Source organism: Oncorhynchus mykiss, chromosome 19 (assembly GCF_013265735.2).
Source record: "Oncorhynchus mykiss isolate Arlee chromosome 19, USDA_OmykA_1.1, whole genome shotgun sequence".
In the NCBI taxonomy this organism is placed as follows: Eukaryota; Metazoa; Chordata; class Actinopteri; order Salmoniformes; family Salmonidae; genus Oncorhynchus; species Oncorhynchus mykiss.
The window spans coordinates 60,114,973-60,138,054 of record NC_048583.1 but is presented as its reverse complement, the minus strand read 5'-3'; the positions used below and the strand labels follow the sequence as shown (position 1 = coordinate 60,138,054).

The window sequence follows — 23,082 nt, the reverse complement described above, 5'->3', positions numbered from 1 at the left end:
GGTGGGCCAATCTGTTTGTCCTGTACAACAGATTGGCCTCAATCTCACACTCCCCTCTTCATTTATTTGGATAGTGAAGCTAAAACCTTTAATTTGGCTCTATAATCCAGCATTTTTGATTTCAGATCAAATGTTTCATATCAGGCGACAGAACAGAATGTCACCTTTTATTTGAGGGTATTTTCATACATATTTGTTTTACAGTTTAGAAATGAAAGCATTTTATGTATCCAGGCACCCCATTTGAAGGTGTAATAAGTATTTCGACAAATTGTCCCATATTCCATGCAATGACTACATGAAGCTGTAGTAGTGGTTTCTTTGCAGCAATTCGACCATGAAGGCCTGATTAACGCAGTCTCCTCTGACAAGTTGATGTTGAAATGTGTCCATATTAAGGCAAGAACAGCTCAAATAAGCAAAGAGAAACAACCGTCCATTATTACTTTAAGACATGAAGGTTAGCCAAATACAGTAAATTTCAAGAACTTTGAAGGTTTCTTCAAATGCAATCGCACAAACCATAAAGCGCAATGATGAAACTGGCTCTTATGAGGACCGCCACAGGAAAGAAAGACCCAGAGTTACCCCTGCTGCAGAGGATAAATTCATTAGTTACCATACTCAGGAAATTGCAGTCCAAATAAAAGTAATAATAAAAGTAACGGACACATCAACATCAACTGTTCAGAGGAGACTGGGTGAATCAGGCCTTCATGGTCAAGTTGCTGCAAAGAAACCACTACTAAAGGACACCAATAATAAGAAGAGACTTGCTTGGGCCAAGAAACACGAGCAATGGACATTAGACCGGTGAAAATCTGTCCTTTGTTCTGGATTCCAAATTGGAGATTTTTGGTTCCATCCGCTGTTTCCTTGTGAAACGCAGAGTAGGTGAACGGATGATCTCTGCATGTGTTGTTCCCACCGTGAAGCATGGAGGAGGAGGCGTGATGGTGTGGGGCTGCTTTGCTGGTGACGCTGTCTGTGATTTATTTAGAAGTCAAGGCACACTTAACCAGCATGGCTACCGCAGCAATCTGCAGCGATACGCCATCCCATCTGGTTTGCGCTTAGTGGGACTATAATTTATTTTTCAACAGGACAATGAGCCATCACACTTCCAGGCTGTGTAAGGGCTATTTGACCAATATAGAGAGTGATGGAGTGCTGCATCAGATGACCTGGCCTCCACAAATATCCAACCTCAACCTAATTGAGATGGTTTGGGATGAGTTTGAGCGCAGAGTGAAGGAAAAGCAGCCAACAAGTGCTCAGCATATGTGGGAACTCTTTCAAGACTGTTGGAAAAACATTCCTCATGAAGCTGGTTGAGAGAATGCCAAGAGTGCGCAAAGCTGTCATCACAGCAATTTGTTTAACGCTTATTTGGTTACTACATGATCCCATATGTGTTATTTCATAGTTTTGAAATCTTCACTATTATTCTACAATGTAGAAAATAGTAAATAGTAAAAATAAAGAAAAACCCTTGAATGAGTAGGTGTGTCCAAACCTTTGACTGGTACTGTAGGTTTTTTTCCACCATGAAAACATTTTGCACACAGCTTGAATATTTCACATCATACCTGTTAAACCTCATTTGTGACGCTGACACTCCCAAGATGCTTTTCCACCTTGGTTTGCCACACCCAAAATATACATGATTTCCCCTCATACTGACACTGTCACTTCTCTTTGACAACGCAGTGGGAATAGACAGGTAAGCATATCTCAATATACAATAACAACTAATAATAATATTTTATTATTATATTTAAGTAACTATAATAATTGTAATTTCAAATGTTTTATTGTATTTTACTAACGTTTAGGATTTCATAGGCTTTAACATGAGATGACATGGGAATGTGTGTGCTTTTCTGTGATTTTTAGTGGTCTCCCAAAATATTTGTTTTAGAATTTCGCAAGAATCTGATTGATTTAAAATGCCATTCTTAGTATGTTTCTCATTTCAGGAAAGGCAAGGTTCTATTGCTGCACAATGTTGGGAATCCTGACTTAAAATACACTTATTTATTTGGACAGTGAAGCTAAAACTTTTCATTTGGCAATATATTGCAGCATTATGAATTTCCCATCAAATGTTTCATTTAAAAACAGATGTTGTATTGTCACATAAACCAGATAGGTGCAGTGAAATGTGTTGTTTTACAGTGCCCCTGGCGAAAATGAGGGTTAAATACCTTGCTTTAGGGCACATCAACAGATTTTTCACCATGTCGGCTCGGATATTTAAACCAGCAACCTTTCAGTTACTGACCCAACTCTCTAACCGCTAGACTACCTGCTGCCTGTATGAGGTACGAGGCAACAGAACAGAATGTCACCTTTAAATTTTCATAACGTTTAGAAATTAACATACTTTATGTATTTGGCCCCCCATTTGAAGGTGTCATAAGTATTTGGACAAATTAACTTATAGTGTATTAAAAACCCATAAAAGTCTAAGGCTTTCAGAATTTGAATTGTTTTAAGATGGTTGTACCATGTATACTTTATTTGATTGTTAAACATTGAATTTGGTCTTGCTGCTCATACAAAAGCATTGAATATTATACAGTATTCGTACAAATTCAAAGGCAAAGCAGATTGTAAAAATATCTATAAAAAGGAAGTTTGTTCTGAAGTATCTGTCCTATATCTGAGAGATAAATGAAAGGTCAGGAAATATATATATATATTTATATTTACCCATATTTAACCAATGTTTTTGGCATGAAACTACTTCCATACATGTTTTTAATTGGTACCAGGCTACGTTCAGACAATAATTGTGAGGCTTGTGGGCGTCTTAGAGCAAAACAACTGACATGTACGTGAGAGTCTCACCTTTCGATGGTGGGGTCATATTAGTGAGCTGGTCGGATGCTACAGACAGAAGTTGGCAGATAAGAGGTACCGACTTCAAGCAAGTCCTGTGACCCTTGTGGGGGGGGGGGGGGGGGGGGGGGGGTCGTAGAGAAAATAGGAGAACATAAACATCAAAAGAAGTTGTTTTTTTTAAATCCCACATTTATGATTAGATGTTTCAAAATGTTTTTGTTTTTCATGTTTTGAACAGATATTTTGATCAATTTCATCCACAGCAACTTGTTATGAATATTTGTTTGTTATTCATTCAAAGTGTTGTGTTTCTGTGGTACTCAGGTGCTGAAAGATTGGTGATTGAGCTAACCTTAAATATGGGGTCTCCCTATCTATATATTTTCAGGGTACATACATCTACCTCTGTGTAAAATTTGGTGATTTTATCATAAAGTTGACTATTGACTCCAGATTTTTAGTTTAGCCTCGCGCCACTAGTATACAAAAGATAGACTATTTTTTTTATATTCCCACATATTATTGGGAATTGGGAAAGAGTAGCTAGTCAGTTGCACAACTGAAATGTGCATTCAATTGAAATGTGTCTTCCACATTTAACCCAACCCCTCTGAATCAGAGAGGTGCAGGGGGCTGCCTTAATCGACATCCATGGCGCCTGGTGAACAGTGGGTTAAATACCTTGCACAGGGACAGAATGACAGATTTGACAGACAAAATCTTAAAATTTCAGAAGGATCAAATAGAGAGCTTTGAAATGATTAAACGTTTTACCCCCTTGGGGTCAAAATGTACCCCCCTTGCTGCCGTTAGGGTTAATACACTATAAGTGTATTTGTCCAAATACTTGACACCTTCAAATGGGGGGACAAGATGCATAAAGTACTTTAATTTCTAAACGGTAAAACAGATATGTATGAAAATACCCTCAAATAACAGGTGACATTCTGTACTGTCACCTCATATAAAACATTTGGTCTCTAATCTAAAATGCTGGAGTACAGAGACAAATTAAACGTTTTATCTTGACTGTCCAAATAAATATGTTTGAACTGGAATTCATCTTTAAATATTTCACTTGATTTTCATTTGACATCAAAACATAATTTCTTGCGAAGGTCTGTGAATTATAACCACGATCTGTATGGGTGTGTATCTCAAGTCAGTATTTGGACTTTACACATAAACATTTGGTTTCTTACCTAATTAACAGATTATGCATATCTACAATATATGATTCATTTAATTGATAGAATTTCACTTATTTTCCTTTAATTATATGCCCAAATATTTTATCGTTTTTTTATAATTTCCAAATTGATTTGACAACCAACAGTGTTTGCCGGTGCTATTGTACCTTCTTCTGAGGATGTTCTGCATTATCTGTAATATGCTTTTCAACACCCAAGGTTTCCATTTATGGGAAGGTGAGCCATACCCAATCTGATGATGGGATGCCTCACTACTTCAATATGGGCCCTACTACTCTCAGCTATCGGATTTGGTAAGTTCATTTGACAGACAAGGAAATCCCAACTTTGGCCCTCCTGTGAATACGGTATATAAGTGCAGTGTTAGGAATATTATGAATAAATGAATAAACAATATCCTCATTTTAAATAGAACTGTAACTAAGTAAACTTATACTCTGTTTTATTATATCCGATTAACAATATGAGTTCATAAGTGAGGGATTGTGGAGCCTGAAACAGGGGGTAATTACATTTAAATAAATACCGTTCCAGCCAGGTTGGAGGAGATTAGGAGTGAGGGTTTTTAAGTAAGCAGAAAAGGTCTTTAAACTATGGTTGAACCGACGAAACTTAGCTCTGGGGTGTTTTAGATAAGGCAGTGAGTGCATTCCTAGGTTTTCTATTAATTAGAACTGTCAGCTAAGTGGTGATCGATAATGGTGAGGGGTCAAAAGTTAATTTAGTTGTGTTGTGTGTCCTGTGTATGTGCTAGTGGGTCAGAATGAACATTTTAAAGTTTTAAAGTTCCTTTGTCTCGGTCGAGAGGAGGAGATTCATTCCAGAAGCAATGAAATGACGTCATGTTATTGTATATAAACTGTTGCTCGTGGTAACGTGGCAGCGCGCTCCGAGAATAAATACTTTTATCTATTATTGATAAGACTGGTCTCCGTCTATTTTATGCAAACAAGAATCTTACAAATTCTCATAAAATAGATTAGGGGAATTCAATTAATGAAAACATTGGAATAATTAAAATACAGTAACAGCAGTCCCCAGGTTTTTTTTATATGCAAAATAATAAATTAAACAGGGGATGTTGACGCCAGTCTGTGTGTTCAGTACCTGGTAGGTTTTAATTTAAACCATCCATAGTTAAACACAACAAGTTGTTTGATATTTAATAAAATAAATCAATTGACACCTCAGCTTATTACATCTAACAAATGCTGATAATAGATTAAATAAGAAACCCAAGATATAACTTTTATAGATTATTGGTTCTGTCAATAAAGATATTCAACTGATAATTCAATGTTGAATGTTTCTTTCCTTCTTATATATTTCAGGCTGCATAGCTACACTGATCTCTGCAGAGGTATGTTGTCTCCCAATGCCAGATCATTTCACGCTCTTATACTGGTAGATTAACATAGTGTAAAGAAATTGCTCTATTCTCAGTGTATTGACATGCGATGTTGTAGTCTGTATTAAGGAATAAGGTATCATTATTATTATTATAAAAATATAATTTGTCTTAATTATTGCTTGTACTATTTATATCCCAACAATATTATGGGCTATATGGTTGTGTTTTTCAGAGTAATGTAACACAAATGAACGGTAGGTCATTTATTAAATATAATTTCAACAAAAATCTGTATTAAGTAGCTACTATGATGTGAATAAACTGATATTTTGTAATTAGATAACAACCAATAAATTGGTTAAAAGCTACAATTGAATAACATTAAAATGTTGTCATTTAGCAGACACTCTTATCCAGAGTAACTTACAGGAGCAATTAGGGTTAAGTGCCTTGCTCAAGGACAGATACAGTTTTTTCACCTAGTCGGCTCAGAGATTCAAACCAGCAACCTTTTTGTTTACTTGCCCAATGCTCTTAACCGCTAGACTACCTTCCGCCCAACAACAAAGCATTCATTAATCCAAATGACAATGACTCATGACTCAGTGATATTCCACAACTACCATTTGTCATTGATTACTTATGTCACTTTTCCTCTGCTACTTGTCAAAATCTTAGAGCCACATCAGTGGAGCCCGGAAAACAGGTTAGTGTTCACAAGCATGTAGCTACACTCGCATCTGCTAACCATCAAATTTGATTTGAGTTATTGAGCGTTATTGTCGCTGTTTTTTTTGTTGTGGTAAATTCTATGCCATAGTGGCTTTGACCTCTATATGGACAAAATTAAGCCTGTTATTTCAATTTTTTTCTGGAACAGAATGACGAACAATGCCTCACAAGGGGCCTGCAATTCAACAACACTGAATCAGGGCATTTCCAGGGTAAGTCTGTCCGGGTAGAGATGAGGTAGACATTAACAACAACAAAAAATGAAGGATGAGTGTTATTGGAATCTAGCTTTTAAAGCATTGTTACAAGTGTCAATTTTTTTTTATGACAGAAGCTTCATAAAACGTAGGCCTACGTAATAGGCAGTAATATCAGCACAACCAATCAGAACCGTTAAAACATCAGCAACATGGTCCTATTTGTTGTTCGATAGTGCCCTCTGGTGGCAAACCAATTAATAGCACCTACACCTATTATTTGTAAATATTCATGCACAACAAAAATGGTTATCTGTTACATTTGTTCTCTGTACAAATGTATTAACGTATCTGTCTTCCTATTTAGATTTCTAAAGCTGTAGACACCCTGACTAACCAACTGTCCTGTGAGGGAGGGAACAAGCAAAGCTTTCCTGAAGAGAAGTTCAGCGTGCTGCAACAAGACCTCAGACAGATTATGAAATTGGCCTTAAAAGTCTTCCTTCATTTGGTACTTAATCTTTTCATACTAAGACCTCACTCGCACATTTTACTAAACTAAGAATCATATTAGTATTAACTAAGAATCCCTATGGCAACTGCTTGGCCTCCGACCACATGTCACTACAGAGGGTAGTGTGTACAGCCCAGTACATCACTGGGATTAAGTTTCCTGCCATCCAGGACCTATATAATAGGTGGTGTCAAAGGAAGGCCCCAAAAAATAGGTCAAAGACTCCAGCCACCCTAGTCGTAGACTGTTCTCTCTGCTACCGCACAGCTAGTGGTACCGGAGCTCCAAGTCAAGGACCAAAAAGCTCCTTAACAGCTTCTACCCTCAAGCAATAAGACTCCTGAACAGCTAATCAAATGGCTACCCAGACTATTTGCGTTGTCCCGCTCCCCCCACCCCCTCTTTTACACTGCTGCTTCTCTCTGTTTATTATCTATGCATAGTCACTTTAACTCTACCTACATGTACATATTACCTCAATTACCTCGACGAACCTGTGCCCCGCACATTGACTCTGTACCAGTACCCCCTGTATATAGCCTCCACATTGACTCTGTACCAGTACCCCCTGTATATAGCCTCCACATTGACTCTGTACCGGTACCCCCTGTATATAGCCTCCACATTGACTCTGTACCGGTACCCCCTGTATATAGCCTCCACATTGACTCTGTACCAGTACCCCCTGTATATAGCCTCCACATTGACTCTGTACCAGTACCCCCTGTATATAGCCTCCACATTGACTCTGTACCGGTACCCCCTGTATATAGCCTCCACATTGACTCTGTACCAGTACCCCCTGTATATAGCCTCCACATTGACTCTGTACCGGTACCCCCTGTATATAGCCTCCACATTGACTCTGTACCGGTACACCCTGTATATAGCCTCCACATTGACTCTGTACCGGTACCCCCTGTATATAGCCTCCACATTGACTCTGTACCAGTACCCCCTGTATATAGCCTCCACATTGACTCTGTACCGGTACCCCCTGTATATAGCCTCCACATTGACTCTGTACCGGTACCCCCTGTATATAGCCTCCACATTGACTCTGTACCAGTACCCCCTGTATATAGCCTCCACATTGACTCTGTACCGGTACCCCCTGTATATAACCTCCACATTGACTCTGTACCGGTACCCCCTGTATATAGCCTCCACATTGACTCTGTACCGGTACCCCCTGTATATAGCCTCTACATTGACTCTGTACCGGTACCCCCTGTATATAGCCTCCACATTGACTCTGTACCGGTACCCCCTGTATATAGCCTCCACATTGACTCTGTACCGTAATACCCTGTATATAGCCTCCACATTGACTCTGTACCAGTACCCCCTGTATATAGCCTCCACATTGACTCTGTACCGGTATCCCCTGTATATAGCCTCCACATTGACTCTGTACCGGTACCCCCTGTATATAGCCTCCACATTGACTCTGTACCGGTACCCCCTGTATATAGCCTCCACATTGACTCTGTACCGTAATACCCTGTATATAGCCTCCACATTGACTCTGTACCGGTACCCCCTGTATATAGCCTCCACATTGACTCTGTACCAGTACCCCCTGTATATAGCCTCCACATTGACTCAGTACCGATACCCCCTGTATATAGCCTCCACATTGACTCTGTACCGGTACCCCCTGTATATAGCCTCCACATTGACTCTGTACCGGTACCCCCTGTATATAGCCTCCACATTGACTCTGTACCAGTACCCCCTGTATATAGCCTCCACATTGACTCTGTACCGGTACCCCCTGTATATAGCCTCCACATTGACTCTGTACCGGTACCCCCTGTATATAGCCTCCACATTGACTCTGTACCGGTACCCCCTGTATATAACCTCCACATTGACTCTGTACCGGTACCCCCTGTATATAGCCTCCACATTGACTCTGTACCGGTACCCCCTGTATATAGCCTCTACATTGACTCTGTACCGGTACCCCCTGTATATAGCCTCCACATTGACTCTGTACCGGTACCCCCTGTATATAGCCTCCACATTGACTCTGTACCGTAATACCCTGTATATAGCCTCCACATTGACTCTGTACCAGTACCCCCTGTATATAGCCTCCACATTGACTCTGTACCGGTATCCCCTGTATATAGCCTCCACATTGACTCTGTACCGGTACCCCCTGTATATAGCCTCCACATTGACTCTGTACCGGTACCCCCTGTATATAGCCTCCACATTGACTCTGTACCGTAATACCCTGTATATAGCCTCCACATTGACTCTGTACCGGTACCCCCTGTATATAGCCTCCACATTGACTCTGTACCAGTACCCCCTGTATATAGCCTCCACATTGACTCTGTACCGATACCCCCTGTATATAGCCTCCACATTGACTCTGTACCGGTACCCCCTGTATATAGCCTCCACATTGACTCTGTACCGGTACCCCCTGTATATAGCCTCCACATTGACTCTGTAACAGTACCCCCTGTATATAGCCTCCACATTGACTCTGTACCGGTACCCCCTGTATATAGCCTCCACATTGACTCTGTACCGGTACCCCCTGTATATAGCCTCCACATTGACTCTGTACCGGTACCCTCTGTATATAGCCTCCACATTGACTCTGTACCGGTACCCCCTGTATATAGCCTCCACATTGACTCTATACCAGTACCCCCTGTATATAGCCTCCACATTGACTCTGTACCGGTACCCCCTGTATATAGCCTCCACATTGACTCTGTACCGGTACACCCTGTATATAGCCTCCACATTGACTCTGTACCGGTACCCCCTGTATATAGCCTCCACATTGACTCTGTACCGGTACACCCTGTATATAGCCTCCACATTGACTCTGTACCGGTACCCCCTGTATATAGCCTGTTATTTTACTGCTGCTATTTCATTATTTGTTATTTGTTATTTTTTTACTTAATACTTTTTTCTTAAAACTGCATTGTTGGTTAAGGCCTTTAAGGGCTTGTAAGTAAGAATTTCACTGTAAGGTCTACCTACACCTGTTGCATTCGTCCCATGTGACTAATACAATTTGATTTGATTTGATTTCACGCTCACACCTGGTCATGAATTAAAATCAACATGGACGATGTTTGATTTTCAGAAAGTGTAAACAATGGAAACTGTCCAATTGATTTCAGGGCACCAATGAATCAAAGTCTGAGGTCCTGGATGTCTTTGGAGCTTTGAACAGTCTCAACAGTGATAACGATCAAAATGTGCAATTCATCCGCCTGTGGTTCAACGTCCAGCTGGTACCTCTTTTACCCCACATTACCGGAGACTTCCTGTCCCTGTTGAGCACAAGAGACTTCAGCTGCAGCTCCTATCAGGCACTGTGCGTTGACAATCATTCTGATTCCCATATTACTAAGGAAATTGTCCTCTTCTATGTTGTTTCATCTCAAATATTTTCTATTTAAGGGTCCTGGGATTGAGTGGTGAACTGGTATCCATTAATGAAGAGCAGAAACAATTGATCTACACTCACTTTATCCGTCTTTTCCTGTTCAGAAAGGGATCATCAGGTATTTCACATTTTAAGAATAGCAGAATTTGGAAATAGCTCTAACATGTAAGATTTAATTGTGTTGTCAAATAATGAATTCAGAAAGTAAAGTGATGTTTTAATTGCAGATCCTGGATGCTTGGGAAATGTAAATGAAAGTGCAGACTGGTTGTTGAAAAACTTTGGAAACTTTTCAAGCATTGCTGATTTAAAGGATCTGTATGAACTAAACCAGCATTTCTCTGCGGTGAGTATTTCATAATCTCATGAGGCACTGACGATGAAAATCATGGCAAAATATAAATCCATGATTAACACATGTTGTTATTTTTTTTTAGCTGGAGGTTTTGAAAATCCTTTCACCAAACCAGAAAGCTGAATTGATACTGGACCCAAGCACTGGCGCTCTGGAGAATGAGACTCTTGTGAAGAACGTTTTCATCAGCTTGCTGGAATCCCCAAGGGAAGAGCAGCTCAATGAGTTCTTTGTGACTTTTGTTGAAGTCACCAAGCAGGTCAGTACATCACTCTCTGGCTGGAATGGACCTTGTACAGTGAGACCTGGCTCTCGACAAAGTCATCTGACAAAACAATCAGGATGAATGGATGTCCTCCTAAACCATGAACCATTTATTTTCCAGGAAAACATCACTATCATCACAAACACAGCTGTAAGAGACACAATGCTAGACCTGACCTTGATGGCTCTTGCTCCCAAATTCGACGTTTTTGAGCCAAAAGACTTCCAGCTGTGGTTCCAAGTCAATCTGGTTGTTCTGCTGGCCAGCTTCCATCCTGGCAGATTGGTTGATATCCCCCTAAACATCACCTGTGAATCCTACAATGCCATGTAAGAGACTACTTTACCCCAAACAAACGTACAAGGGACTGCCTCGTAAAGTACAGATTGACAAAAGACTGTACTAATGTCTCTTTCCTTTTTCTCTCAGATTTACGGGTCTCAACCAAAGTTTGGAATCTCTTCCGCCTCACCTCTCACAGGGTGTAAAGGCAAGCTTGGATGCTCTGATGAAGACATTCCAACGTATGTTATAAACTGCTATATTTCAACAACAGACACTGTATCTTCTGAACCCAGCATTTATAGAACATTTAAAAAATCTCCAAAAAGGCATTCTATTATTTTGCTAACTCATATGCTCCCAAATCTTCCCGTTGATTGACTGACCTTATTTAAATTATCCCCCTCAAAGGTTGCTCAAGGCCTCCAGCTTTAATTGTGGTAAGTACTCTCTGAGTGGGATCTTATTTTAAATAGACCTTTTGTTTACGATATGGGAAAGGTCATGCATCTGGTATCTGCATTGTGGCATTGTTCAGAAAGCCAAAGCATCTCTTTTGTTTTCTCATTTAATTTCACACTGGTAACAATATTATTTCCCCCCCATATAGTGCAAAGAAACATTGGTCAATGGTAAGTTGATGCTAGCTGTGCAATTGACATTTTCTTGAATCAGATTGGCAATTTATGATTTGTGTCTGAAGAACTATTGTTTTTGTTCTCTTTTGCAGAGAAACAACTTTGTGCTGGATTTAACAGGTGGGTTCAGTGCTGTCTTGCACAGTGCAGGTTGTAAGACATTGAGACACACAGGGTATCATTTGTAAACTAATAATGTATTTTTCATTACCGTTTCCTACAGCACACAACTGAAGCAACAAATGTCGATTGGGAATTCCAATGAATCCCTTTGCAATTTCAACATCTCTGAATATGCCTGTTCCTCAGTAAGCTTTTTCAATTCACCACTAAATGTTGTCAGTAGCAACAGATACATTTATCTCGTCCTCATCTTCTTTATTGATGTTACTCATGTTGATGTCACAGTTGTCTAATTTGGTTCACGTCCCTGCATTCTTTTCTTTAAGACAACCCTTCTGTCAGCGGACAACTTGGTGACGATCCTGAAATGCCAATTGTCCAGCAAAAAGACTTACTCAACAGAAATGTGGAAGCTGTTCTTCCAAAACAATGCTGCTATTCTGGACCAGGCTCTTCTGGATTACTCCAGCATGGTATGTTGAATCCCAGAATTACAACAAAATGTTGGCAATGTGTGGATTTTGTCAATACACATCTGCTTATACCTTTCCAGAACCCCAACACCAGCAGTCCAGCTATGCCAAATGTCCTTGATGCCATTGGAGATGTCAAACTCAACAACTTCATGAATGCACAGCTGAACAACGCCAGCTTCGTTGACAAGTTGTTCCAGAAGATGCTCCGTCCATTCTTGGCATCTCCATCTAGGAATTTCCTCTCCTGTCTCAGCTCAAAGAACTTCAGTTGTCAGACCTACCAAATTGTGTATGTAAAGCCATGATACCCAATGCCATCGTCAATACAACTGGTGATATGCCTACAATTGAATAAGAAGTCAAGATAACATAGGTAACATGGGCTCTGTTCTCTTTCAGCATTGAGACTCTAAGCAACCAATCAGCCTCCATGGACAGAGAGCAACAACGAGTGATCTTCACTCATTACATCTATCCATTCCTTTCAAGAAATGACTCATCAGGTAATAAATGGTTCTGGAAAGCACAAAAACATACACACTTCTCTGGGCCAATCCATTGAACTCATCTGCTTAGGGGAACTTAAAGTCCATTTGTTTAACTCTGCTTTTGTTTCAGATCCCGGCTGTGTCTCAAACACCAGTGGAAGCATGGACTGGCTCCAGAGGAACTTTGGCATCTTTTCTGTTTTTGCAGAACTGCAGGAGTTACAAGTCCTTAATCCCGACTTCTCCAGCGTAAGTGGCCTAGGTGTTTGTCTGGATGGTTATCCCCTCAATAACATTACCGCGCCACTCACTGACATGTGCCACCTTTCTTTTGCTTTTTCTATTTGTAGAAGGAATCAATGTCGCTGCTTACCCCAACCCAAGTGGCACAATTGACATTGACCTCTGGGGCATTGAATGACACAGATGACATTAAACTTGTGTTTATGCGGCTGGAGGAAGGAGACGCTTTCAAAAATGTTGACGAGTTTCTGACGCAACTGACCGCAAAGGAAGAGGTAATGCACTTTTGAGATAAACAAACTGCATGATTTCATCTTGACAAATAGCAATCCCCATGTCTTCCTGTGTCTCCCTTTGTGGGAAGTGAAAGACAACAAATGAGCAACGAGCAACCTATCAATCTTCTACTTTCATTTATTACCGGCAAAGCTCGATGGAATGCCGTGATGAGTTGTGCAGTGTTGAGGAACTCTGGTCATGTGTTTCAACAGATTCCTGACATCCATCCAGCCGTGAGAGATGTGATGATGAATCAGACGTTCAACATCATCAGCCTTCAATTCCCAGAGTTCGAAACGCTGGACTGGATTGCATGGTTCGAAGTAAAGCTGATTCCCATCCTCCCCAGTTTGAATGAAGTCATGCTCACCATTGCTACCTCAAACGTCAACTGCACCAACTACCAAGTCATGTGAGTAGGGGCCAACTTCCTGCTAAAATTAGCCATGGATTCGATGACTAAAATCTATTGCAAATGTGGGGTGGAAGCGTCATGAGTGTATCTTTTCCCATTTACAGTGTAAATGGAATGGACAGAGCTTTCCCTGAAATGACTCAGGATAGAAGAGAAGGAATCGCAAGAGTCCTGCTGAAATACCTGAGGAAATCTGTGCACCTCATCAATGGACCAGGTAGGGCTCACCAAGCAGGTTGTTGTGCTCATTGGCTTTCTGTTTGATTCTTCATCGCCTATGCTGGATGAAGCGTGCTTTGTTTGAAAGGAAGTTGCTTCCTTCTCTATTGAATATAACATCAATGTACTCCACTTTTCAATAACCAAAACGGCCATACATGTCTTTTAGCTTGCAGGCAGGACATCCACGATGACAATGACTGGCTTGCAATCAACCTGGGTTCATACTCCGAGTACACAACCTATTCGGATCTCAAAGACTTCAACATCTCAGGGGTAAAACAATTGTTTGCCAGTGTTCTTTGCATGACCAGAATTGACTAGTTTGACACTGCTCATGTGTGGAATTATGGCTATTTAGAGGGCTAATGCATTGTATTCTGTTGTCTTCTTCTCCCCAGGTGGCAGTTCTAGACTCCCTCTCACCAAACCAGAAAGCTGAATTGATACTGGACCCAAGCACTGGCGCTCTGGAGAATGAGACTCTTGTGAAGAACGTTTTCATCAGCTTGCTGGAATCTCCAAGGGAAGAGCAGCTCAATGAGTTCTTTGTGACTTTTGTTGAAGTCACCAAGCAGGTCAGTACATCACTCTCTGGCTGGAATGGACCTTGTACAGTGAGACCTGGCTCTCGACAAAGTCATCTGACAAAACAATCAGGATGAATGGATGTCCTCCTAAACCATGAACCATTTATTTTCCAGGAAAACATCACTATCATCACAAACACAGCCGTAAGAGACACAATGCTAGACCTGACCTTGATGGCTCTTGCTCCCAAATTCGACGTTTTTGAGCCAAAAGACTTCCAGCTGTGGTTCCAAGTCAATCTGGTTGTTCTGCTGGCCAGCTTCCATCCTGGCAGATTGGTTGATATCCCCCTAAACATCACCTGTGAATCCTACAATGCCATGTAAGAGACTACTTTACCCCAAACAAACGTACAAGGGACTGCCTCGTAAAGTACAGATTGACAAAAGACTGTACTAATGTCTCTTTCCTTTTTCTCTCAGATTTACGGGTCTCGACCAAAGTTTGGAATCTCTTCCGCCTCACCTCTCACAGGGTGTAAAGGCAAGCTTGGATGCACTGATGAAGACATTCCAACGTATGTGATAAACTGCTATTTTTCAACAACAGACACTGTATCATCTGAACCCAGCATTTATAGAACATTTAAAACATCTCCAAAAAGGCATTGTGTTATTTTGCTAACTCATATGCTCCCAAATCTTCCCGTTGATTGACTGACCTTATTTAAATTATTCCCCTCAAAGGTTGCTCAAGGCCTCCAGCTTTAATTGTGGTAAGTACTCTCTGAGTGGGATCTTATTTTAAATAGACCTTTTGTTTACGATATGGGAAAGGTCATGCATCTGGTATCTGCATTGTGGCATTGTTCAGAAAGCCAAAGCATCTCTTTTGTTTTCTCATTTAATTTCACACTGGTAACAATATTATTTCCCCCCCCATATAGTGCAAAGAAACATTGGTCAATGGTAAGTTGATGCTAGCTGTGCAATTGACATTTTCTTGAATCAGATTGGCAATTTATGATTTGTGTCTGAATAACTATTGTTTTTATGTTCTCTTTTGCAGAGAAACAACTTTGTGCTGGATTTAACAGGTGGGTTCAGTGCTGTCTTGCACAGTGCAGGTTGTAAGACATTGAGACACACAAGGTATCATTTGTAAACTAATAATGAATTTTTCATTACCGTTTCCTACAGCACACAACTGAAGCAACAAATGTCGATTGGGAATTCCAATGAATCCCTTTGCAATTTCAACATCTCTGAATATGCCTGTTCCTCAGTAAGCTTTTTCAATTCACCACTAAATGTTGTCAGTAGCAACAGATACATTTATCTCGTCCTCAACTTCTTTATTGATGTTACTCATGTTGATGTCACAGTTGTCTAATTTGGTTCACGTCCCTGCATTCTTTTTTTTAAGACAACCCTTCTGTCAGCGGACAACTTGGTGACGATCCTGAAATGCCAATTGTCCAGCAAAAAGACTTACTCAACAGAAATGTGGAAGCTGTTCTTCCAAAACAATGCTGCTATTCTGGACCAGGCTCTTCTGGATTACTCCAGCATGGTATGTTGAATCCCAGAATTACAACAAAATGTTGGCAATATGTGTGGATTTTGTCAATACACATCTGTTTATACCTTTCCAGAACCCCAACACCAGCAGTCCAGCTATGCCAAATGTCCTTGATGCCATTGGAGATGTCAAACTCAACAACTTCATGAATGCACAGCTGAACAACGCCAGTTTCGTTGACAAGTTGTTCCAGAAGATGCTCCGTCCATTCTTGGCATCTCCATCTAGGAATTTCCTCTCCTGTCTCAGCTCAAAGAACTTCAGTTGTCAGACCTACCAAATTGTGTATGTAAAGCCATGATACCATATGCCATCGTCAATACAACTGGTGATATGCCTACAATTGAATAAGAAGTCAAGATAACATAGGTAACATGGGCTCTGTTCTCTTTCAGCATTGAGGCTCTAAGCAACCAATCAGCCTCCATGGACAGAGAGCAACAACGAGTGATCTTCACTCATTACATCTATCCATTCCTTTCAAGAAATGACTCATCAGGTAATAAATGGTTCTGGAAAGCGCAAAAACATACACACTTCTCTGGGCCAATCCATTGAACTCATCTGCTTAGGGGAACTTAAAGTCCATTTGTTTAACTCTGCTTTTGTTTCAGATCCCGGCTGTGTCTCAAACACCAGTGGAAGCATGGACTGGCTCCAGAGGAACTTTGGCATCTTTTCTGTTTTTGCAGAACTGCAGGAGTTACAAGTCCTTAATCCCGACTTCTCCAGCGTAAGTGGCCTAGGTGTTTGTCTGGATGGTTATCCCCTCAATAACATTACCGCGCCACTCACTGACATGTGCCACCTTTCTTTTGCTTTTTCTATTTGTAGAAGGAATCACTGTCGCTGCTTACCCCAACCCAAGTGGCACAATTGACATTGACCTCTGGGGCATTGAATGACACAGATGACATTAAACTTGTGTTTACGCGGCTGGAGGAAGGTGACGCTTTCAAAAATGTTGACGAGTTTCTGACGCAACTGACCGCAAAGGAAGAGGTAATGCACTTTTGAGATAAACAAACTGCATGATTTCATCTTGACAAATAGCAATCCCCATGTCTTCCTGTGTCTCCCTTTGTGGATAGTGAAAGACAACAAATGAGCAACGAGCAACATATCAATCTTCTACTTTCATGTATTACCGGCAAAGCTCGATGGAATGCCGTGATGAGTTGTGCAGTGTTGAGGAACTCTGGTCATGTGTTTCAACAGATTCCTGACATCCATCCAGCCGTGAGAGATGTGATGATGAATCAGACGTTCAACATCATCAGCCTTCAATTCCCAGAGTTCGAAACGCTGGACTGGATTGCATGGTTCGAAGTAAAGCTGATTCCCATCCTCCCCAGTTTTAATGAAGTCATGCTCACCATTGCTACCTCAAACGTCAACTGCACCAACTACCAAGTCATGTGAGTAGGGGCCAACTTCCTGCTAAAATTAGCCATGGATTCGATGACTAAAATCTATTGCAAATGTGGTGTGGAAGCGTCATGTGTGTATCTTTTCCCATTTACAGTGTAAATGGAATGGACAGAGCTTTCCCTGAAATGACTCAGGATAGAAGAGAAGGAATCGCAAGAGTCCTGCTGAAATACCTGAGGAAATCTGTGCACCTCATCAATGGACCAGGTAGGACTCACCAAGCAGGTTGTTGTGCTCATTGGCTTTCTGTTTGATTCTTCATCGCCTATGCTGGATGAAGCGTGCTTTGTTTGAAAGGAGTGAACAGTTGGCATGTTGCTTCCTTCTCTATTGAATATAACATCAATGTACTCCACTTTTCAATAACCAAAACGGCCATACATGTCTTTTAGCTTGCAGGCAGGACATCCACGATGACAATGACTGGCTTGCAATCAACCTGGGTTCATACTCCGAGTACACAACCTATTCGGATCTCAAAGACTTCAACATCTCAGGGGTATAACAATTGTTTGCCAGTGTTCTTTGCATGACCAGATTTGACTAGTTTGACACTGCTCATGTGTGGAATTATGGCTATTTAGAGGGCTAATGCTTTGTATTCTGTTGTCTTCTTCTCCCCAGGTGGCAGTTCTAGACTCCCTCTCACCAAACCAGAAAGCTGAATTGATACTGGACCCAAGCACTGGCGCTCTGGAGAATGAGACTCTTGTAAAGAACGTTTTCATCAGCTTGCTGGAATCTCCAAGGGAAGAGCAGCTCAATGAGTTCTTTGTGACTTTTGTTGAAGTCACCAAGCAGGTCAGTACATCACTCTCTGGCTGGAATGGACCTTGTACAGTGAGACCTGGCTCTCGACAAAGTCATCTGACATAACAATCAGGATGAATGGATGTCCTCCTAAACCATGATCCATTTATTTTCCAGGAAAACATCACTATCATCACAAACACAGCTGTAAGAGACACAATGCTAGACCTGACCTTGATGGCTCTTGCTCCCAAATTCGACGTTTTTGAGCCAAAAGACTTCCAGCTGTGGTTCCAAGTCAATCTGGTTGTTCTGCTGGCCAGCTTCCATCCTGGCAGATTGGTTGATATCCCCCTAAACATCACCTGTGAATCCTACAATGCCATGTAAGAGACTACTTTACCCCAAACAAAAGTACAAGGGACTGCCTCGTAAAGTACAGATTGACAAAAGACTGCATAATGTCTCTTTCCTTTTTCTCTCAGATTTACGGGTCTCGACCAAAGTTTGGAATCTCTTCCACCTCACCTCTCACAGGGTGTAAAGGCAAGCTTGGATGCACTGATGAAGACATTCCAACGTATGTGATAAACTGCTATTTTTCAACAACAGACACTGTATCATCTGAACCCAGCATTTATAGAACATTTAAAAAATCTCCAAAAAGGCATTCTGTTATTTTGCTAACTCATATGCTCCCAAATCTTCCCGTTGATTGACTGACCTTATTTCAATTATCCCCCTCAAAGGTTGCTCAAGTCCTCCAGCTTTAATTGTGGTAAGTACTCTCTGAGTGGCAGCTTATTTCAAATAGACCTTTTGTTTACGATATGGGAAAGGTCATGCATCTGGTATCTGCATTGGGGCATTGTTCAGAAAGCCAAAGCATCTCTTTTGTTTTCTCATTTAATTTCACACTGGTAACAATATTATTTCCCCCCCATATAGTGCAAAGAAACATTGGTCAATGGTAAGTTGATGCTAGCTGTGCAATTGACATTTTCTTGAATCAGATTGGCAATTTATGATTTGTGTCTGAAGAACTATTGTTTTTATGTTCTCTTTTGCAGAGAAACAACTTTGTGCTGGATTTAACAGGTGGGTTCAGTGCTGTCTTGCACAGTGCAGGTTGTAAGACATTGAGACACACAGGGTATCATTTGTAAACTAATAATGTATTTTTCATTACCGTTTCCTACAGCACACAACTGAAGCAACAAATGTCGATTGGGAATTCCAATGAATCCCTTTGCAATTTCAACATCTCTGAATATGCCTGTTCCTCTGTAAGCTTTTTCAATTCACCACTAAATGTTGTCAGTAGCAACAGATACATTTATCTCGTCCTCATCTTCTTTATTGATGTTACTCATGTTGATGTCATAGTTGTCTAATTTGTTTCACGTCCCTGCATTCTTTTCTTTAAGACAACCCTTCTGTCAGCGGACAACTTGGTGACGATCCTGAAATGCCAATTGTCCAGCAAAAAGACTTACTCAACAGAAATGTGGAAGCTGTTCTTCCAAAACAATGCTGCTATTCTGGACCAGGCTCTTCTGGATTACTCCAGCGTGGTATGTTGAATCCCAGAATTACAACAAAATGTTGGCAATATGTGTGGATTTTGTCAATACACATCTGTTTATACCTTTCCAGAACCCCAACACCAGCAGTCCAGCTATGCCAAATGTCCTTGATGCCATTGGAGATGTCAAACTCAACAACTTCATGAATGCACAGCTGAACAACGCCAGTTTCGTTGACAAGTTGTTCCAGAAGATGCTCCGTCCATTCTTGGCATCTCCATCTAGGAATTTCCTCTCCTGTCTCAGCTCAAAGAACTTCAGTTGTCAGACCTACCAAATTGTGTATGTAAAGCCATGATACCCAATGCCATCGTCAATACAACTGGTGATATGCCTACAATTGAATAAGAAGTCAAGATAACATAGGTAACATGGGCTCTGTTCTCTTTCAGCATTGAGGCTCTAAGCAACCAATCAGCCTCCATGGACAGAGAGCAACAACGAGTGATCTTCACTCATTACATCTATCCATTCCTTTCAAGAAATGACTCATCAGGTAATAAATGGTTCTGGAAAGCGCAAAAACATACACACTTCTCTGGGCCAATCCATTGAACTCATCTGCTTAGGGGAACTTAAAGTCCATTTGTTTAACTCTGCTTTTGTTTCAGATCCCGGCTGTGTCTCAAACACCAGTGGAAGCATGGACTGGCTCCAGAGGAACTTTGGCATCTTTTCTGTTTTTGCAGAACTGCAGGAGTTACAAGTCCTTAATCCCGACTTCTCCAGCGTAAGTGGCCTAGGTGTTTGTCTGGATGGTTATCCCCTCAATAACATTACCGCGCCACTCACTGACATGTGCCACCTTTCTTTTGCTTTTTCTATTTGTAGAAGGAATCACTGTCGCTGCTTACCCCAACCCAAGTGGCACAATTGACATTGACCTCTGGGGCATTGAATGACACAGATGACATTAAACTTGTGTTTACGCGGCTGGAGGAAGGTGACGCTTTCAAAAATGTTGACGAGTTTCTGACGCAACTGACCGCAAAGGAAGAGGTAATGCACTTCTGAGATAAACAAACTGCATGATTTCATCTTGACAAAGAGCAATCCCCATGTCTTCCTGTGTCTCCCTTTGTGGATAGTGAAAGACAACAAATGAGCAACGAGCAACATATCAATCTTCTACTTTCATGTATTACCGGCAAAGCTCGATGGAATGCCGTGATGAGTTGTGCAGTGTTGAGGAACTCTGGTCATGTGTTTCAACAGATTCCTGACATCCATCCAGCCGTGAGAGATGTGATGATGAATCAGACGTTCAACATCATCAGCCTTCAATTCCCAGAGTTCGAAACGCTGGACTGGATTGCATGGTTCGAAGTAAAGCTGATTCCCATCCTCCCCAGTTTGAATGAAGTCATGCTCACCATTGCTACCTCAAACGTCAACTGCACCAACTACCAAGTCATGTGAGTAGGGGCCAACTTCCTGCTAAAATTAGCCATGGATTCGATGACTAAAATCTATTGCAAATGTGGGGTGGAAGCGTCATGAGTGTATCTTTTCCCATTTACAGTGTAAATGGAATGGACAGAGCTTTCCCTGAAATGACTCAGGATAGAAGAGAAGGAATCGCAAGAGTCCTGCTGAAATACCTGAGGAAATCTGTGCACCTCATCAATGGACCAGGTAGGACTCACCAAGCAGGTTGTTGTGCTCATTGGCTTTCTGTTTGATTCTTCATCGCCTATGCTGAATGAAGCGTGCTTTTTTTGAAAGGAGTGAACAGTTGGCATGTTGCTTCCTTCTCTATTGAATATAACATCAATGTACTCCACTTTTCAATAACCAAAATGGCCATACATGTATTTTAGCTTGCAGGCAGGACATCCACGATGACAATGACTGGCTTGCAATCAACCTGGGTTCATACTCCGAGTACACAACCTATTCGGATCTCAAAGACTTCAACATCTCAGGGGTAAAACAATTGTTTGCCAGTGTTCATTGCATGACCAGAATTGACTAGTTTGACACTGCTCATGTGTGGAATTATGGCTATTTAGAGGGCTAATGCATTGTATTCTGTTGTCTTCTTCTCCCCAGGTGGCAGTTCTAGACTCCCTCTCACCAAACCAGAAAGCTGAATTGATACTGGACCCAAGCACTGGCGCTCTGGAGAATGAGACTCTTGTGAAGAACGTTTTCATCAGCTTGCTGGAATCTCCAAGGGAAGAGCAGCTCAATGAGTTCTTTGTGACTTTTGTTGAAGTCACCAAGCAGGTCAGTACATCACTCTCTGGCTGGAATGGACCTTGTATAGTGAGACCTGGCTCTCGACAAAGTCATCTGACAAAACAATCAGGATGAATGGATGTCCTCCTAAACCATGAACCATTTATTTTCCAGGAAAACATCACTATCATCACAAACACAGCTGTAAGAGACACAATGCTAGACCTGACCTTGATGGCTCTTGCTCCCAAATTCGACGTTTTTGAGCCAAAAGACTTCCAGCTGTGGTTCCAAGTCAATCTGGTTGTTCTGCTGGCCAGCTTCCATCCTGGCAGATTGGTTGATATCCCCCTAAACATCACCTGTGAATCCTACAATGCCATGTAAGAGACTACTTTACCCCAAACAAACGTACAAGGGACTGCCTCGTAAAGTACAGATTGACAAAAGACTGCACTAATGTCTCTCTTTCCTTTTTCTCTCAGATTTACGGGTCTCGACCAAAGTTTGGAATCTCTTCCACCTCACCTCTCACAGGGTGTAAAGGCAAGCTTGGATGCACTGATGAAGACATTCCAACGTATGTTATAAACTGCTATTTTTCAACAACAGACACTGTATCATCTGAGCCCAGTATTTATAGAACATTTAAAACATCTCCAAAAAGGCATTGTGTTATTTTGCTAACTCATATGCTCCCAAATCTTCCCGTTGATTGACTGACCTTATTTAAATTATCCCCCTCAAAGGTTGCTCAAGGCCTCCAGCTTTAATTGTGGTAAGTACTCTCTGAGTGGGAGCTTATTTCAAATAGACCTTTTGTTTACGATATGGGAAAGGTCATGCATCTGGTATCTGCATTGGAGCATTGTTCAGAAAGCCAAAGCATCTCTTTTGTTTTCTCATTTAATTTCACACTGGTAACAATATTATTTCCCCCCCATATAGTGCAAAGAAACA

At 41.2% G+C, this 23,082-nt stretch overlaps 2 protein-coding genes across 2 annotated transcripts; both read left to right on the top strand.

Annotated features, from left to right (window-relative positions):
• The first annotated feature begins 11,595 nt into the window (after positions 1-11,595).
• On the top strand, positions 11,596-18,745 carry LOC110498400. Its single transcript, XM_036953836.1, has 29 exons — positions 11,596-11,621; positions 11,792-11,813; positions 11,912-11,939; positions 12,043-12,127; positions 12,269-12,415; positions 12,496-12,707; positions 12,818-12,921; positions 13,037-13,206; positions 13,257-13,424; positions 13,641-13,840; positions 13,948-14,060; positions 14,232-14,338; positions 14,464-14,640; positions 14,767-14,975; positions 15,076-15,170; positions 15,340-15,368; positions 15,540-15,561; positions 15,662-15,689; positions 15,793-15,877; positions 16,019-16,165; positions 16,248-16,459; positions 16,570-16,673; positions 16,789-16,907; positions 17,009-17,176; positions 17,393-17,592; positions 17,700-17,812; positions 17,998-18,104; positions 18,230-18,406; positions 18,533-18,745. The coding sequence occupies exons 4-29, from the start codon at positions 12,062-12,064 to the stop codon at positions 18,743-18,745; spliced, it is 3,492 nt and encodes a 1,163-aa protein (XP_036809731.1). The 5' UTR covers positions 11,596-11,621; positions 11,792-11,813; positions 11,912-11,939; positions 12,043-12,061.
• A 1,115-nt stretch (positions 18,746-19,860) lies between these two features.
• LOC118941368 lies at positions 19,861-22,509 on the top strand. Its single transcript, XM_036953835.1, has 10 exons — positions 19,861-19,929; positions 20,012-20,223; positions 20,334-20,437; positions 20,553-20,671; positions 20,773-20,940; positions 21,157-21,356; positions 21,464-21,576; positions 21,762-21,868; positions 21,994-22,209; positions 22,297-22,509. The coding sequence occupies exons 1-10, from the start codon at positions 19,861-19,863 to the stop codon at positions 22,507-22,509; spliced, it is 1,521 nt and encodes a 506-aa protein (XP_036809730.1).
• The last annotated feature ends 573 nt before the right edge of the window (positions 22,510-23,082 follow it).